Source organism: Drosophila sulfurigaster, chromosome 2R (assembly GCF_023558435.1).
Source record: "Drosophila sulfurigaster albostrigata strain 15112-1811.04 chromosome 2R, ASM2355843v2, whole genome shotgun sequence".
NCBI lineage: Eukaryota > Metazoa > Arthropoda > Insecta > Diptera > Drosophilidae > Drosophila > Drosophila sulfurigaster.
The window spans coordinates 24,492,608-24,507,936 of NC_084882.1; the positions used below are offsets into that span (position 1 = coordinate 24,492,608).

Genomic DNA, 15,329 nt, shown 5'->3' on the forward strand with positions numbered 1-15,329 from the left:
ACATATGACGTACTTACTTACTTACATCCAGCATCATTTGCGTTGAGATACTTAAAAATGTTATTAATCATTTGTCAATTGTACTACTTACATGATTTCATTTTAATTTTATGTAATTAACACACAGTTTTTATAAATAAAACCCCCAAAAATGGTTTAATGTGTTTTACTTTTTGAAAAATACCTCTACAGGCGGAATAGCACCCATGGTTTTCAAATTTCATTTAACAACTTTTCTTTATTGCATACAAAGGCGTGTGCTAGTGGATGATCTATCTGAACTGTTGAAGTCTTAGAAGTAATGGAAGCAATTGATCAACAAAGGAATTATTACCTTTGAATGTATTTAAGCTAGCAAAAACTTAGCTCATTCCTTAGTATTAATGTTTCAAAATAATCTTCAAAAATTCTTTTGTTTCTAATTCATTTGCAAGATTTAAAAAATTTTGAGTTAATAGTAAGTATTATAGATATTTGCATTTAATATCTTATATTTGATATTTAAAATTAAGTATTATAGACATTTGCTTAATTGACGTGTTTGAAAAATTTGAATAGCGCGCAATTCGCCACTTTGTCGTTTGCCAACACTAATCGCGTTGCAAGTACTGTGAATGGCAAAAAGACGAAGAAGATGTGCTGTGATAAGCCGCTAATGTTATTGTGGTAAACTTTACAATATTTGACAATTAAGGCATAATTACGCTAACCGCAATGTTACTGAACGCTGCTTTATCTGCTACATGAATATAAAAAAGCTGTCACAATGCCAATTTGCGCTACAGTTGTAAGAGAGCATTGCGAATGAGAGCAACGCTTGTGATATTGGTTTTAGTTGTGTGTGTGATTTGTGTGGTGAGCGCATAAACAAATTGTCTGTTTTCGTCGCACCTTTTCCAACTTGGTATTATTTCAATAGTTCCATTATGCAACGTCACGCAACTGCATAAGTCCATTAGAATATACTCATTCTTCAGAAAAACGATTGCATTTAAACATTTGTGATAGCAGACATACCCAACATAAACCAAAACCCAAAGAAAACACGCACGGTACGCGTGTCTCGTGTTTCTTGAAACTACTTCGTGTACGATAACTGAGCTCATCTAATTTCAGATGCTCAAAACCTGTCGCCGTGTCTGCACCTTACCCCGCTTCTCTGGCATTCGCACTTTAAACGCTGCGATCACCCAACGGCATCAGCATCAAGCAGCGAACGCAGCCAAGGACACCATGGACAAGTTTGATTTGCCAAAACGCCTGCAGGGCAGTACGCCCAGCGTGTGGAACGAATATATTGCCCTAGCCATGCAGTATAAGCCACTAAATCTTGGCCAAGGTTTCCCGGATGATGCTGCACCTGACTACGTCACCAATGCCCTCGCTGATATTGCCAAGGATCCAAATCCGCTACTGCATCAGTACACCAGAGGCAATGTAAGTGGACGAAGGAAAACTAAGAGTTAAATTATTAAATGCGATTTCTGTCTAGGGCCATGTGCGTTTGGTGCAGGCTCTGGCGAAGCTTTACAGCGGACTCATTGGACGCGAGCTTAACCCGTTGAACGATATACTGATAACAGCGGGCGCCTACGAAGCATTGTATTCCACAATTATGGGACACGTTGATAACGGTGACGAGGTCATCATTATTGAACCTTTCTTCGACTGCTACGAACCAATGGTCAAAATGGCCAACGGAGTGCCGCGTTTCATTCCCTTGAAATTGGTAAACTGTCGCATCATTTATTCTTTACAATCTATTGAGCCTTTCGTATTCATAGCGCGAGAAAGAAGGTCCCATCAGCTCTGCCGATTGGGTCCTGGATGAAGACGAGCTTTCAAAACTATTCAATGAGAAAACGAAAATGATCATACTGAACACGCCACATAATCCAACTGGCAAGGTCTTTCATCGCAAGGAGCTGGAGGTCATTGCTGACTTGTGTCGCAAGTGGAATGTGCTCTGCGTCTCGGATGAAGTCTATGAGTGGCTCGTCTTCGATGGAGTGGAACACGTACGAATCAACACCTTGCCTGGCATGTGGGAGCACACCATTACCATAGGCTCGGCAGGTAAAACCTTCTCGGTGACGGGCTGGAAAACCGGCTGGGCTTATGGACCGCACGAGTTGATAAGAAACTTGCAAATGGTTCATCAGAATTCGGTTTACACCTGCCCAACGCCACTGCAAGAAGGTGTAGCACGCAGCTTTGAGTTGGAACTTGAACGTCTGGACAAACCAGAGTGCTATTTTCATAGCTTGCCGCGCGAATTGCAACCTAAGAGAGATTTTATGGCCAAATTCCTAAACGAGGCTGGACTACGTCCCACAATACCCGAGGGAGGGTATTTCATGCTGGCGGATTGGACACCCCTTGCAAGCAAGCTGAACCTGGATTCGGAGACCGACAAGTACAAGGACTACAAGTTCACCAAGTGGATGACCAAAAACATGGGCCTGCAGGGCATTCCGCCCAGTGCCTTTTATAGTGAACCCAATAAGCATTTAGGCGAGGACTTTGTGCGCTATTGCTTTATCAAGAAGCAAGAGAATCTTAACAAGGCAGCTGAGCTGCTCAAGAGCTGGAAATAATGTGTAGCTTAAAACTGCTCAAACTCCATTTGTACATTATCAATAAACGAATTTGTTTTGAATTTAACGCGAGTGTCTCGCAACGTTCGATTGTCGCATCATGCAGGCTTGAACGTGCACGCAGATTCATAACCTGCGCACGGTGCAATTACATAACCAAGAAACGAATGTCAAACAAAAACTTTTGTTTCCATGTAATAGCCTTACTCCAATCTCCTTTTATTTGCAATCCAATAACATGTTCATCCGCACCAAGTACATTGGATTTCTTTGTATGTGTGTTACGCTTTGTATGTGTGTGTGTATTAAACTAAAGGAAAAGTAAACGCTTTAGATATCGAATACGGACTTCAGAGCCAATTCGGGTTTGTCGTAGCCCAGCTCCTCGACAGTTGGCACTCCCAGCTCCTTCAGAGTTGGTGTGATCTTCTCCAACAAGTAGGGATAGAGTGTTGCCTTCTGGTCACCGCACTTATCCTTGCAGCCCTCCAGCCACCTGATGGCCAAAGCAATGTCGTTGACACGACGGCAAGCGCGCAGACCGGACTCGATCACCTTTGGGCTGGGCACCAGATCCATGCCGAGCAAATCGTTCATGCCCTTGCGCACCTCCCAGCCGTCGATGCCTTCACGAGCAAAGTATTTCTCGTAACGCTTGTCGAACTCCTCGGCCGATTCCTCGGATCCGTGGACGCAACGCACGGCGGCAACACGCGAGGCTGTGGTGCCAACGGTGCCGCGCATGGCGGTGGCGAATTTACCGGCAGTAATACGCAACATTGCTACCAAAAATATAAAACTTTAACTTATGCTAAAATTTGGTTAAGTAACAGTTCGACTCACTTTTATTGCTCTTGCTCTTGCTATTTTTTCACACAGATGACAGAATAGGGATGTTCATGTAATATCGATGAATCGATTTAAAAATTATTTCCAGCGATATATGTCAGTGGCGTATATCGAGTAATAACACTAGTTTAGAAAAAAAATAGTATCGACAGTGCTGTGCAAGGCATTAACTGCCAGTCGAACGTTAGCAAACACTGTGCGAGTTACTAAGCAGTCATTCTCATTTTGTGTCGGACAATTCAGCTGAAAATCGCATTTTCTGCTGAAAATAGACTTGCAAGCAGTGTTAGCGGCTTGGATAATTGATAAATAGCCTTAACGTATCAACAATAAAATGTCGGCAGCAGGGTAAGTCCATGTGCTAGCATTAGTTAGTACAATTCAATATTATTGTCTCAGCTGTGTCGGCGGCTCTCTTCTTTTTGTGGCTTCTTTGTGCGACGCGTGCTTTTCACTACTGTGGGGTCATCTTAACGTCGGCGTCTATTTTTTGCAATGTGTGTCGTTCAAATGCTTTAGTTTGGTGATAATTGCATTGCGCTATTCGTTGCTGAGATGTATTGCTTGCCATTCTAGCGGTGGGCGTGTCCCATGCGCATCTGCATTGTTGTATTTTTGGGACAGTACGCGGTGCCATCTGAAACGAAAAAAACTCACTGACGTTTGAGGTTATGTTCGTGTTGGCGCTAATTTCTGTTTAAAGTGTTGCCCCCATTGTCGAAATTTCCACAGCATGGACTTTTGTTCCATGCAAATCAATCAAAAACGATTTGGTTTTGCACTTTAGAACTAGTTCTAGAAACATCGATGCCATTGTTGTTGCTATGGCCGAATTACCACCGATGCAGCAATAGTAAATATGGTCGGCAATGTCAAGACGCGTTTCCAAGCCGCGTTTTGTTTATTTGTAAATAAAACAAAAAATGAAATATTCAATACTTCCCCATTTCAGTTCTATTCCCCCACCCGTTTCGTGGGCTCAGCGCAACGATTTGGTTTACGTTATCATCGATGTGGAATGCAAGGACATTGAACAGAAGTAAGTTGAATTTTTTTGTAATAATAAATTTCAGTGCAAATACTTAACAATTTTTGTTCTTTCATAGAGTGACAGACAACAGTTTCACTTTCAAGGGTGTAAATGCACTGGATGCATCGAAGAAATATGAAGTCACATTGAATTTTTTGCATGCGGTTGAGCCGGAGAAAGTGACAAGCAAGAATATTGGACGTTGCCTTGAATTCACAATACCCAAGAAGGAGAGCGGACCATATTGGCCCACTCTGACCACGGATAAAACCAAATTGCATTTCCTAAAAGCCAATTTCGCCAAGTGGCGCGACGAGTCTGACGATGAAGAAGGTAAGAAAGCTGAGTTTTTCCTAAAAAATGCGTAGTTAATCTAATTGAATTCCAAATTGTATCTTAAAGCAGATCCCAAGGACAACGGCATGTTTGGCAACTTGCTGAATAGTCCCGGCGGAGATTGGAACAACAAGTTCGACGATTTCAATGTGGACGAAGATGACGATTCTGATGATAACATCCCCAGCCTGTCGCAAAACGATGAGGATGATGAAGAGGGTGGGGAGGGTGACAAGAAGCAGTAATTAGAGTCGTAGCTATAGCCGAGACCCTTATATACCGTTAAGTCACACACATACACATACACATAGTCCCCTCTACTACTATAACATGCACAGATACAAAACACATACACATTCAAACCACAGACTCATGCGATCATAAACACAATTCCAAAAACTACACCGATAACCTTGCGCAGCAAATGCGCATTGTTAGCGAGGGTAAACATCAAAAAGGAACAAAGAAGTGCATCAATATTTCGCTGGATTTTCGCCACAACAATAATAATAACAGGAAGAAAGCTACAACCAATTCATTGCGAAGTTTCATTTGCAATTTATTAATTTTTTGTTTCCTGTAAATAAAGAGGAAATTAAAATAAAAACAAAAACTCGAAATACTGTTAATTTCTTGGCGTCAATAATTAACTGTTGAATTTTAATAGAATTTAAGCAATTAGATCAGATTCAATTTTTAAATATGTGAAATTGAGACTTCCTAAAAGTATGCAACAAAAAATGATTTTCTCGAAGCATTAAGAAAATTGTCGAATTCGTAAAATCCTGGCTATCTCCGAAAGTTGCGGGACGATTTGAATGTCCTTTGGCCAGTTAATAGTCCTCTTCAAAATATATTGTTTGACACTAGATTCAGTTTGATACCCACAAGGACTTCGGAGATATGGCGAGTTTATTATATACGAAAATATCCTTTTATCTCGGTCGTTTAAAGGGCTTTTAAGGATATTGGTCAGGATTCTGGATTCTTATATAAATATCTATCGATCTGGAAAAGGACATCAAAATCGTCCGTCAAATGGCGGAGTTACGCCGGAATAAGCATTTTTAGAACAATTTTTGCATGCCACCCCCTTGTAAAATTTTCGATAATTTTTTCGGATTGATCCTGAAAATCTTTGAATGTCAATGTTGTCTTCTCTGAATACAAAAATGAGTGTCCCTTCGAAATCATTTCAGAATCTGCCGAGTTATATCAACAATTAAAAAGATTTTAATTGGTACATCCTTAAAGTATGCTACAAAAATTTATTTCCTGCACGTTCATTAATATTATTACAAAAATTATCAAAGGTATATACATTCATATTTTGACAGGACTAAATGCATTCGATTCATTAGAATGAAAACGAAATTGTCATAAAAAAATATGGGGTCATCTAAGAATCCAACATCCTGGATGGCTCCGAAAATAGCAGGACGATTTGAAAATCATTTGGCCAGTTCATAGCCCTATTACAAATAATAATGTTTTTCATATCCTGAAGTCATGACTACAACTAATAGGTAATTTATAAAAAATAGGTTATATCTTGGCACTATCCTTGCGGTAATCTTTGCTTAATACTTACCCTATAGCTAGTCCTTTTAACTTGTCATCCAAAATATAGATATAAGTTTATAGAATTGTCCTTACCTAATGATCCTTGGTCCTGCTGAAGTTTTGCCTAAAAAAATAAACTCGTAGCCCATAGTGCAGAATAAACAAATATTTCGATTGCTGCTTATAACTCAATTAAAAACATCTGGCAACTCTGTCAGCAGTCGCTTGGCAACGCGGGTAGAAGTTTAGCAGGCTTTGAAATGTTACCCAAACAACAAAACATGCCAAGTGACAACAATCATTATAACCCCGCAATTAACATTAAAAACGTACAATACAAGGAGCGTTTCTTATTATTAAATATACAAAATGAGAGCACAGATGCAATCCACAAATCCGGGAAGGCTCGCCTTTGTGGCTGAATGGTTTCATGTCGAGGCGGGAATTACACACACTTATCTTTTAACATATTATTTAAGCGACGGCGCCGTCGAAGTGGTAAATTAAATTGAAATAACTCAAATAACTAATAAATACTAAAACTAACGCAAATGACAGTTTGATCAGCGGAGCAAAAAGACGTTTTTGCGACGAACCAAAATCCCTGAACTAAGTGATCGCGATTTCTTTGTTGGCTCGAAGATCAATGTGTTTGGACGGCAATTTGATATTGTTGACTATGGCGATGAAGTCACTCGCAACACTTTGGCCAAATACCGCAAGCGGTAAGTGAAAGCTAACAATATCGAAAGAGTTTTAATAAATAATGTCTTGCAGAGCATTTGCGCTGCTTAAGAGCAGCATGTGGCCAAAGAATCTGGGTGAATTTCTGACCACACTCATAGACAACAAGATCAACATTAACAACGCCTTAATGGTTCAGTTCACACCGAAAACAGTTACACAGTTTCTGTCCAGCAAACAGGATGACGATGTCCACACATCGTAAGTTAACCACAATACATTAATATTCAGTTGCATTAAACCTTTAACCTTATAGCGTGCTAATGAATGAACTGCTAGCTGGACCTGCGATTAGCCTGGAACTGATCGGTGACAATGTGGCTGAGATCATCGCAGCCTGCTCCAAGTACAATACAGAGAATGCCTCCACTAAGATCGAATTGTCGCCCAGCATGCAGCAACTCTTCGAGCGGGAAGAGGTGCGCTATGGTTTCTATTGTCCAGAGCGCGAAGAAAAGGTTCCCAACGATTTGAAGTTCTTTTTCGAGGAGCGTCATAGCATTATCAAGGATTGCCGCTTTAAGAACAGCACTTTGGCCATCATTAAGCCGCACTGCATCAAGGATGGTTTTCTGGGGCAAATACTTAATGAGATTTTAACATCTGGCTTTAAAATCGAAGCAATGCGTATGCTGCTCATGGCGCGAGCCAATTGCGAGGAGTTCTACGAAGTTTATCGCGGGATCCTGCCTGAGTTTATTCCTATGGTGGCGCAGCTGGCCAGCGGTGTTTGCATGTGCTTGGAGATTGTCTGTGAGGATCCCGAGAAGAATTCGTATCAGGAATTCCGCAGCTTTTGCGGTCCAATGGATCCGGAAATTGCCAAGCTGCTGCGTCCGCATACTTTGCGCTCTAAATTTGGTGTATCCAAGGTGCTGAATGCTGTGCATTGTACTGATCTGCCAGATGATACAAATTTGGAATTGCAGTACATGTTCAAGATACTCGAATAATTTCAATTGTCCATGTTTCTTTTCTCCTGTGCATAAATTAAATGTAATTCTATAAAAATGATGTATATTTTATTGCTTCAGTTCTGTAATTGTTTAAAGGGTGTAAGAATAACTTAGCTATGTAGATTTGTTCGTAATTTTGCTTCTCTTTTAAGAGCCATACCATAATTGAAGTGGAAACCAATACTGAAGGTTTAACTACACACTCGCCCTTTGGCTGCTGGACGTGGGCATTTCGTCTGGATTTTCAGGCAGCAGCACAACCAAGTCCCTGGCTTGGAAGTAACGCCTACGATCCTGCAGCGCATACTCAAAGGCCAGCAGAGCAAATATGATAATGCTTATCAGCATCACCACTGCATAGAAGAAGTACTCGGCCTTCTGTGAGCTCAGCATATTTAATTGCGTAATAAGCACCACAATCAGATTACCGAAGGCATTGTTGAGAAACCAGGCGGCGGTAACCACAGATTTCATTGAGGCCGGCGCTTGGGTGAAGGCAAATTGCAGTCCTGGAATCGAAAGCAACAATTCGCCCATCATGAGCAGCAGAAATTGCGGAACTTGCCAGCCAATGTTGATGCTATTGATGGGTGCAGCCTATCAGAGAATAAGTAGTTCATTAATCAAATCATTTCAATATGCAGCACTTTGTTAACTAACCATAATTCGATCTTGCAACGCTCCAGCACAAAAGAAAGCACCAGCAGAGCAGATTCCACCAATAGTGACGCTGTGCAACGGTTGCAGTTCCCAGTCGAACAGACGACGCAGCAGCGGAGCTGTCATATATTGCCACAGCGGTATCAATATGAATAGAAGGATGGGACCCACAGCCTTCGCCTGATCCGGTTGTATGGTCACACCCATCACTGTAGTGTTCATCATAGTCGCTTGAAATGTCCAGCTTGAATCCTGCTGGGCGAGCAGCGCGAAGTAAATGGGCAGCGGAATGAATAGCTTGCTAATCTGCAAAGATAATTCAATTTGATATCGTGGTGATAGCAGCTAACTAACTGTTGACTCACGCGCAACACTTTGGACACATCGTTGACAAAGTCCACATCATAAGGACCCAGAGCATTCTGCAGCCAGTAAGTGTATTTTTTGTTGGACTTTCGACGCTTCCACTTGCCCACAAGCGCTGTCTTAATGCAGCCACAGAACTTGAAAAGAATATTATCGCCGGATAGCTTTTCCGACTTATAAAAGTATTTACCAACTAGAAAGATGACTGCAAAAGCACAAATTATAATCAGCAATGGAAAGATGTAATTAATTTCACAATTACTTACACCAAGCCATCATAAAGGAACTGCCCAATGTGCCAAATACAGCTGGATAGCAAGTTGTCTTGTCGAAGCATTGAGTGTTTGCTCTGACTAGCGGTGGAATAATTTTGCTTACAAATATGCCAAAGTAATAGACAAAATAATACAAGGAGAAGTACTCCGCTAAGAATACAGCTTGCTCCGGCAACTTGAACTGCAGTGCACCCAACGATGTGATGCAGGCTCGCACTGATCCATTGCCTACCGCTATAAAGGAAATGGATACCAGCAAACTGCCGATAGTGTAAGTTAGGCAATAATATTAGTTTGCGGATTCCACTTACAATGCTGTCACTGGCATGCCAACATAGGGCAGCGTCGTCATCGTCAGCAGGAACCATCCAAAAGCATAGAGGAAACAAAATCCAGATATAGTCCGAACATTGCCCATGTAACTATCAGCGAGCACGGCTCCAATAATGGGACAGAATTGGCCAAAGAAGTTGAATATGTGCAGTATGATCGTGGAGAAGCTTTCCGAAAAGTTCAGATCATCACGCAAGAAAAGCACCAAGATGGCTGATGGGAATAGAAGAAAGATAGTATGAAAGTTTAAATTGGTTATAGTAAGGGACTTAATATAATTTCTTGTTCCTCTTCTATCATTAACAAATTTGAATAAAAATCTGTAAAAAAAAATCATTCATTCATTCTCTTAACTTTACTTGGCTTTAATGAAAAAATTCCAAATGCTTTTCCTATTTACTAAAACAGCTTTCGGTTGCATCCTTATCTTTTAATCAAACAAACAAAAATTGCTGCTGAATCAATATATGTACAAATATCACACTGCATCGCATTCTACAGTAGCAGCCAATGATCTAAGATCTAAGTTATCAAATAAGACCTCCCTCTGTGTGCATGCACCAAAGTCTGTCCGCTGATAAGCGTGGCTTGTGGAATATTTTTGGGCAGAACAATGCAAGCGTACTGTCTAGCTAAGCTGTGCTACGCGAATTACCGCATTACACTGGTAATAAGTGGGTCAGAGTTTCCACATTACACTTACTGCGCATGCCATTTGCCGCAAAAGCCTCAAAGAACTTGGTGGCCAATATGAAGTATACGGCACGTGGATACTTGTACTCAAGACGGATGTTTGATATGGGAGCAAACCCATAGTTGGGCAGGGAACTGCGTGGTTTCGTCAGCTGTGATGCTTCTCCATCGGCTGTTGCTTGTGTTAGTTCCGCGAGCGCAGGCAAAGCTATCGAGTAAACAGAGAGTAAGAGAGGTGAGATACATTATCTAGCTTTATATCTCGTTTATCTTTAGGGTCGTAAAAACTAAAAAACTTACTTTCTTCGCTGCCAATTTCAGTAGCTCGATACATTTTCCAGGTGTTTTTAACCGCTGTTTAAGCAACTTGCTTGTCGGTTTTTGTTTTGTTTCTAAGTTGAGCCGATCAAGTTACCAGCGTTGTGTCCGATTTGGTTTTGTGCCTTGTGGCTTTTATGTCTGTGGTTTTGCACTCTCACAATGTGCTCGCTCTTTGGCAAGCGTGCTGCTCCCACGCCAACGTCCGATGTGTAGCACGGCACTACAGCTACTAACTGCCTAATCGACGATGGCCACCGATGCTGCTGCTGTTGATGTTGCCTTGCTTTGTTGACAGCGTGTGCACGTCGCCGTCGCTCAAGAGCAAACATTGCGATAAAAGCGAGCGACAAAGCAAATGTAAGTTGCATCTTGCAGCAGGTTATCTCTCTCTCCCTGTCATGTGCTTGGGCTCAACACGCTGATAACGAGTCTCCAAGTCTGGCTTAGTCAGGGAACTTCAAGTCACGGGACTTGGGTGGGTGATAACATAACAATAACAATATAGTACACAGTAATAACAATGATTGATCACATTTTACAAGTATTTTACAATTGATTTTTATTTAAATTAGGCTGAAAAGTATTTTAGCGCGGCACACGAAACCCCCAACTAGGTAATTAAAACTAAACACGCATCTGGATGATACATCGATGAAATTCGCGTTCGCAATTTGGTTGCGTCCATCAAAAAAACATTTACGAGACGAGTTGATGAAGTCAACCAATAACCAATAAAGTTGGCCAAGTTCGATTTGCCAATGTTGTTTACACCAGCTTCTTGGCCTCGAAGAAACTCTTCAAATGACGCATCTGCCAGAAACCCATCAGCACCAGCACCAAAGTCTGGACAAGCGACCACCACAACACACGGGAATTGGTGCTCTCGCTGGTGTGACGGAAACGTTCCTCGCGATAGCGTTGATAGTTCTGCTCCTTGGTGATCTGGTCGACTTGGTCGAGCAGCTGACGTATGCGCAACTGCAGTTCGGTCAGCTTCTCCTTCTGTGCCACATTGGCATAATCGATGGCGTGCTCGCCCACCTGAATGTCGAGATGCACACGCAACTGGGCGCCATTGAACCACGCTGTGCTATTCGAGTACATGCAGATCACATGCTCGCCGGGTGTGTGCGATGTGAACGACATGCGTCCCTGTGAGCTGTACACACGCGATAGAATCACTTTGTCGTCGCTGTCGCGCACCTCAACATGCATTCCAATGCCAGGCGACGAGGGCATAAAGCCATTGGAGCGCGGATCATACAGTTCTACCTTATAATTGACTGCAAGAAACAGAGTTAGCTTTAAGAGTTGTATACGTATTTTGGCCAACAGGGCAGTTGCCCAATTTGTTTGTTGCTTACCAATCACAGTCGTCTCATCGGGCACCTCCTCAATGAAGCATTTGCGCTCCGTTTCCGATATGTGAAAGTACAGACCGCAGGCGGTATGCAGGGTGCAAAGCACCAAGGCCAGGCAGATGAGTTGGTTGCGCATTTCGGTTTAAACAAAATTCCACAAGAGCTACGATTATTTGTTTTATAAAAAGAATCTAGCTCGCCGACACGTCATGAGAAAAAGAGACAAAGTGGCTACAATTTGACAAACGCCAGGGCTGCCACCTAGCAAAATCCACACACACACACACGAAAAACAAACAATAATGCCGCTAGTCTGGCAGCATCAAATAAAACAGCTGGTACAGTTGCTGGCAACTGCCAGAGCTGCCATCCTTCGAACACAAACAATAATTGCGTTAATCTGGCAGCACCAACCTCAAACAGCTGACACATTTGTTGACGTTTAACTTTTTTGTCATACCTGTCTAGTGCAATCTTGAATAAATAATGGACCTGATATTACTTATAGGCATTGCCACTGCGCTGCTTATTGTGCTGCTCACACTTTACTTCCTTCAGAACCGAAATGCCAAGACTGGTAAGACACTGACAATGAATGAAAATCGCAACATCACACTGACCTTTGCAATTCTGTCAATTAGAAACAAAGCCCGCTGCTGCACAGGCACAACGTGGCGTCCCACAGCGTGCACAGGAAGGTGTTCCGAGACGTGCACAAATCGCTCGCAATCAGCGCAATCGCTTGCGTCAGAATGCGCCAGCAGCCGCAGCCCCAGTGGCAGCTGCTGCAGTAGCGCCTCCAGCCGATTCCGACGAGGATGACGCAGTAGCTGGCGATGATGGACAGCGAGTACCACAGGGTGCTGTCCTCGACGAGAAGATGGGCGCCAAGAAACGCGCTAAGATGGAGGCTAAGGAGCAGAAGCGCCTTCAGCGCGAACAAGAACTCCACGATCGAGAACAACGCAAGGTGAAGGAGGCCAAGGAGGAGGCCGAACGCAAGCAGCAGGATGAGCTGGAAGCGGAGGTTGAACGCAAGAAAGCCGAAGCAGAACGCTTGGCCAAGGAAGAGCGCGAACGCAAGGAACATGAGGAGTATCTGAAAATGAAGGCAGCATTCAGTGTGGAGGAAGAAGGCTACGAGGAGGGCGATGCCGAGGAAAAGGAAAACTTACTGGCCGACTTCATACAGTACATCAAGGACAACAAGGTTGTTCTCCTCGAGGATTTGGCCACGGCATTCAAGCTCAAGACCCAGCAAGCCATCGAACGTATTCAAGAGCTGCAGGCAAATGGAACCATCACTGGCGTAATCGACGATCGTGGCAAGTTTATCTACGTCTCGGAAGCGGAACTCGCTGCAGTGGCCAAGTTCATTAAGCAGCGTGGCCGTGTCTCCATTGCCGAGTTGGCAGAGAGTAGCAATAATCTTATTAACTTGACGCCCGTTGCTGCTGCTGAAAGCAGTGCCTAAAGAGATTTGTTAGCCATTTGTAAACTACATCTATATACGCATAGTTAAAGTACGTTAATATATATAATACATATATTAATATGTATGAACAAAAGTAGTCGCATTACTTCTATACATTAATATCCATATCAAATGGGTACACAATGAATATCAACTATAAACTGGTAGCCAGTTTAGCCTATTCCATGTCATCGTCGTCATCAAACTCCATATCTTCGTCATCCTCTTCCTCATCGCTAGTCACATCTGGATCAGAAGCTTGTGCTCTGCACTTGGTGCACTGACAAACGAAAATATAATTCTCGCGCAATATTTTGTGCCTCGAGTGGCGACTTCGCTCCAGCTGACACTCGTCTAAATAGGAAATACAGATCTCATCGCCTTGCTGAATGGGCGCCACAGCTTTGAGTACGACCAGGTCATTCGAGTAGGGAAACGTAGACTGCGCATTTGGAACGCAGCTATGATTAATTTTGCTCTGGAGAATGTATAAACCAGAGCCCTCGTTGTTCAGAAACTCGCCAGCAACTGTGATTTAAGTTAAACTTAGTAAGACTGTCATTATATTGAAGGTGAAGGCAACTTACAATCGCCCACTTTCTCGTATAGCCCATCGATCACAGTGTCCAGTTGTTTTTTGTCCGCTTCGGGCAACGGCAAGTCTGTTACCTTAGTCACCCACTGGGCAAGCACACTGGTGGCAATGCCCTGGCTATTGGTGCCCAATATGCCCATCAGGGTCTTGAATGCATCAGGTGTGGTGAACTGTAAAAGAAAAGTAACTTAATAGATGTGCTATACATGATATTAACTTGTAACTTGCCATTGCGAACTCCTCATCATTGAAAGCATTGCAAAATGCGGTATATAATTGCTCCATTTGCTGCTCAAACTTCTCGCCCAACAATTTGTGATATATCTTCTGTTCACGATTAACAATTAAAGCTTGAAACGATTGCAGTTGCTCAAGGAATTCTGGCTTATTCTTGCTTTGTTTATACATGGCCATCAGACGCACAATTAGCATAATTGTGCCTGTTTCTGGTGGATAGTGCATCTTCTTCCATGTCTCGTTGAGTACATTAATGGGATGAGAGTCGTCGCTGCGAAAGGCACCCATGCAGGCCACTTGATGATATTTATTCTTGGCGTATACCAGACAATCCTCAGAACAGTAACGAACTTTGCAGCGTTGACACTGTGTAAATTGTGGCACCCAAACGGCTGTGGGATCGTGTTCCACCAGCGGTACAACTATAGCATTGTTATTGGCGAGGCGTCGCACATTTTCTACCAGTGTTTCCAACTAAATTGATGGATGAATTAGAAAATACTTGGCGCATTCCAATGTTATCACATACCGGTCTCATACAATTGTCGCACGCTGCATAGCCATAGGCTGCATTCCACGAGAACTGATGGGATACAAAAGGTTCCTCTTCGAAAATGATTTCGTCGACAGCAAAGTTTTTGATTGCTATCATCGCCCGACCTTTTCCAGGCACTTCACGTATCTCAAAATGATTCATTTTGTCCTTTTTTTTACAACATAAACAAAGAACCCGATGTGCTTTCGATTTGTATGCACGTGCAAGTTGTTGACGGTGTGGCCGTATTTTCAAGTTGATAAGATACTGCTTTACGTGAGGAAATATACCAACAGAAATTACCTGCAACATTTTCCAGCTAAATTGGTTACACTTTATGAAGTACATTGATATTGGCGCTACTTTTTAAATGTCGTTTTGTAAACCACATTTCGTTTAAACAT

The 15,329-nt window shown here is 42.5% G+C and overlaps 8 protein-coding genes across 13 annotated transcripts; 4 read left to right on the forward strand and 4 right to left on the reverse strand.

The window, feature by feature from the left end:
* The first annotated feature begins 588 nt into the window (after positions 1 to 588).
* On the forward strand, positions 589 to 3,374 carry LOC133836119 (kynurenine aminotransferase). Of its 5 annotated transcripts, none has more exons than XM_062266437.1 (4): positions 589 to 666; positions 1,117 to 1,437; positions 1,493 to 1,729; positions 1,785 to 3,374. In XM_062266437.1, the coding sequence occupies exons 2-4, from the start codon at positions 1,117 to 1,119 to the stop codon at positions 2,595 to 2,597; spliced, it is 1,371 nt and encodes a 456-aa protein (XP_062122421.1). In that variant the 5' UTR covers positions 589 to 666; the 3' UTR covers positions 2,598 to 3,374. The 5 variants fall into 5 exon arrangements, with proteins under 5 accessions (XP_062122421.1, XP_062122418.1, XP_062122419.1 ...); XM_062266434.1 differs by lacking the exon at positions 589 to 666 and adding an exon at positions 717 to 855; XM_062266435.1 differs by lacking the exon at positions 589 to 666 and adding an exon at positions 752 to 787.
* LOC133836127 (cytochrome c oxidase subunit 5A, mitochondrial) lies at positions 2,780 to 3,377 on the reverse strand. Its single transcript, XM_062266447.1, has one exon. The coding sequence runs from the start codon at positions 3,375 to 3,377 to the stop codon at positions 2,928 to 2,930; it is 450 nt and encodes a 149-aa protein (XP_062122431.1). The 3' UTR covers positions 2,780 to 2,927.
* A 256-nt stretch (positions 3,378 to 3,633) lies between these two features.
* On the forward strand, positions 3,634 to 5,425 carry LOC133836126 (uncharacterized protein CG16817). Of its 2 annotated transcripts, none has more exons than XM_062266445.1 (4): positions 3,634 to 3,794; positions 4,399 to 4,485; positions 4,553 to 4,809; positions 4,879 to 5,425. In XM_062266445.1, the coding sequence occupies exons 1-4, from the start codon at positions 3,781 to 3,783 to the stop codon at positions 5,055 to 5,057; spliced, it is 537 nt and encodes a 178-aa protein (XP_062122429.1). In that variant the 5' UTR covers positions 3,634 to 3,780; the 3' UTR covers positions 5,058 to 5,425. The 2 variants fall into 2 exon arrangements, with proteins under 2 accessions (XP_062122429.1, XP_062122430.1); XM_062266446.1 differs by having other exon boundaries at positions 4,882 to 5,425.
* Positions 5,426 to 6,632: 1,207 nt separating this feature from the next.
* Positions 6,633 to 8,130, forward strand: LOC133836122 (nucleoside diphosphate kinase 7). Its single transcript, XM_062266440.1, has 4 exons — positions 6,633 to 6,873; positions 6,934 to 7,100; positions 7,153 to 7,320; positions 7,376 to 8,130. Exons 1-4 carry the CDS (start codon positions 6,745 to 6,747, stop codon positions 8,070 to 8,072), a joined length of 1,161 nt encoding a protein of 386 aa, XP_062122424.1. The 5' UTR covers positions 6,633 to 6,744; the 3' UTR covers positions 8,073 to 8,130.
* A 100-nt stretch (positions 8,131 to 8,230) lies between these two features.
* Positions 8,231 to 11,115, reverse strand: LOC133836118 (peptide transporter family 1). The gene is made up of 7 exons (XM_062266433.1): positions 10,703 to 11,115; positions 10,413 to 10,610; positions 9,688 to 9,922; positions 9,368 to 9,636; positions 9,101 to 9,306; positions 8,736 to 9,041; positions 8,231 to 8,672 (listed from the first exon to the last, which is right to left on the reverse strand). Exons 1-7 carry the CDS (start codon positions 10,734 to 10,736, stop codon positions 8,271 to 8,273), a joined length of 1,650 nt encoding a protein of 549 aa, XP_062122417.1. The 5' UTR covers positions 10,737 to 11,115; the 3' UTR covers positions 8,231 to 8,270.
* Positions 11,116 to 11,251: 136 nt separating this feature from the next.
* On the reverse strand, positions 11,252 to 12,327 carry LOC133836125 (transmembrane emp24 domain-containing protein eca). Its single transcript, XM_062266444.1, has 2 exons — positions 12,088 to 12,327; positions 11,252 to 12,006 (listed from the first exon to the last, which is right to left on the reverse strand). Exons 1-2 carry the CDS (start codon positions 12,218 to 12,220, stop codon positions 11,489 to 11,491), a joined length of 651 nt encoding a protein of 216 aa, XP_062122428.1. The 5' UTR covers positions 12,221 to 12,327; the 3' UTR covers positions 11,252 to 11,488.
* A 91-nt stretch (positions 12,328 to 12,418) lies between these two features.
* Positions 12,419 to 13,652, forward strand: LOC133836124 (DDRGK domain-containing protein 1). Its single transcript, XM_062266443.1, has 2 exons — positions 12,419 to 12,661; positions 12,726 to 13,652. The coding sequence occupies exons 1-2, from the start codon at positions 12,571 to 12,573 to the stop codon at positions 13,556 to 13,558; spliced, it is 924 nt and encodes a 307-aa protein (XP_062122427.1). The 5' UTR covers positions 12,419 to 12,570; the 3' UTR covers positions 13,559 to 13,652.
* Positions 13,609 to 15,180, reverse strand: LOC133836130 (histone-lysine N-trimethyltransferase SMYD5). The gene is made up of 4 exons (XM_062266449.1): positions 14,920 to 15,180; positions 14,382 to 14,864; positions 14,146 to 14,323; positions 13,609 to 14,086 (listed from the first exon to the last, which is right to left on the reverse strand). Exons 1-4 carry the CDS (start codon positions 15,085 to 15,087, stop codon positions 13,737 to 13,739), a joined length of 1,179 nt encoding a protein of 392 aa, XP_062122433.1. The 5' UTR covers positions 15,088 to 15,180; the 3' UTR covers positions 13,609 to 13,736.
* Between the last annotated feature and the right edge of the window lie 149 nt (positions 15,181 to 15,329).

Excerpts from the sequence above, each read along its gene's own strand:
- LOC133836119 (XM_062266434.1), top strand. The coding sequence starts at position 805 with ATGAGAGCAACGCTTGTGATATTGGTTTTAGTTGTGTGTGTGATTTGT. Across the intron at positions 1,438-1,492 it reads ATCAGTACACCAGAGGCAAT|GGCCATGTGCGTTTGGTGCA; the intron begins GTAAGTGGACGA and ends ATTTCTGTCTAG. Across the intron at positions 1,730-1,784 it reads GTTTCATTCCCTTGAAATTG|CGCGAGAAAGAAGGTCCCAT; the intron begins GTAAACTGTCGC and ends TCGTATTCATAG.
- LOC133836127 (XM_062266447.1), bottom strand. The coding sequence starts at position 3,377 with ATGTTGCGTATTACTGCCGGTAAATTCGCCACCGCCATGCGCGGCACC.
- LOC133836126 (XM_062266445.1), top strand. Across the intron at positions 4,486-4,552 it reads TGCAAGGACATTGAACAGAA|AGTGACAGACAACAGTTTCA; the intron begins GTAAGTTGAATT and ends GTTCTTTCATAG. Across the intron at positions 4,810-4,878 it reads CGAGTCTGACGATGAAGAAG|CAGATCCCAAGGACAACGGC; the intron begins GTAAGAAAGCTG and ends TGTATCTTAAAG.
- LOC133836122 (XM_062266440.1), top strand. The coding sequence starts at position 6,745 with ATGAGAGCACAGATGCAATCCACAAATCCGGGAAGGCTCGCCTTTGTG. Across the intron at positions 6,874-6,933 it reads GCGACGGCGCCGTCGAAGTG|TTTGATCAGCGGAGCAAAAA; the intron begins GTAAATTAAATT and ends CGCAAATGACAG. Across the intron at positions 7,101-7,152 it reads TTGGCCAAATACCGCAAGCG|AGCATTTGCGCTGCTTAAGA; the intron begins GTAAGTGAAAGC and ends AATGTCTTGCAG.
- LOC133836118 (XM_062266433.1), bottom strand. The coding sequence starts at position 10,736 with ATGTATCGAGCTACTGAAATTGGCAGCGAAGAAA. Across the intron at positions 9,637-9,687 it reads GGCATGCCAGTGACAGCATT|TTTGCTGGTATCCATTTCCT; the intron begins GTAAGTGGAATC and ends CACTATCGGCAG. Across the intron at positions 9,307-9,367 it reads TTCCTTTATGATGGCTTGGT|TCATCTTTCTAGTTGGTAAA; the intron begins GTAAGTAATTGT and ends GTGCTTTTGCAG.
- LOC133836125 (XM_062266444.1), bottom strand. The coding sequence starts at position 12,220 with ATGCGCAACCAACTCATCTGCCTGGCCTTGGTGCTTTGCACCCTGCAT. Across the intron at positions 12,007-12,087 it reads CGATGAGACGACTGTGATTG|TCAATTATAAGGTAGAACTG; the intron begins GTAAGCAACAAA and ends TGTTTCTTGCAG.
- LOC133836124 (XM_062266443.1), top strand. The coding sequence starts at position 12,571 with ATGGACCTGATATTACTTATAGGCATTGCCACTGCGCTGCTTATTGTG. Across the intron at positions 12,662-12,725 it reads GAACCGAAATGCCAAGACTG|AAACAAAGCCCGCTGCTGCA; the intron begins GTAAGACACTGA and ends TCTGTCAATTAG.
- LOC133836130 (XM_062266449.1), bottom strand. The coding sequence starts at position 15,087 with ATGAATCATTTTGAGATACGTGAAGTGCCTGGAAAAGGTCGGGCGATG. Across the intron at positions 14,324-14,381 it reads ATGATGAGGAGTTCGCAATG|TTCACCACACCTGATGCATT; the intron begins GCAAGTTACAAG and ends TTTCTTTTACAG. Across the intron at positions 14,087-14,145 it reads ATACGAGAAAGTGGGCGATT|TTGCTGGCGAGTTTCTGAAC; the intron begins GTAAGTTGCCTT and ends CTTAAATCACAG.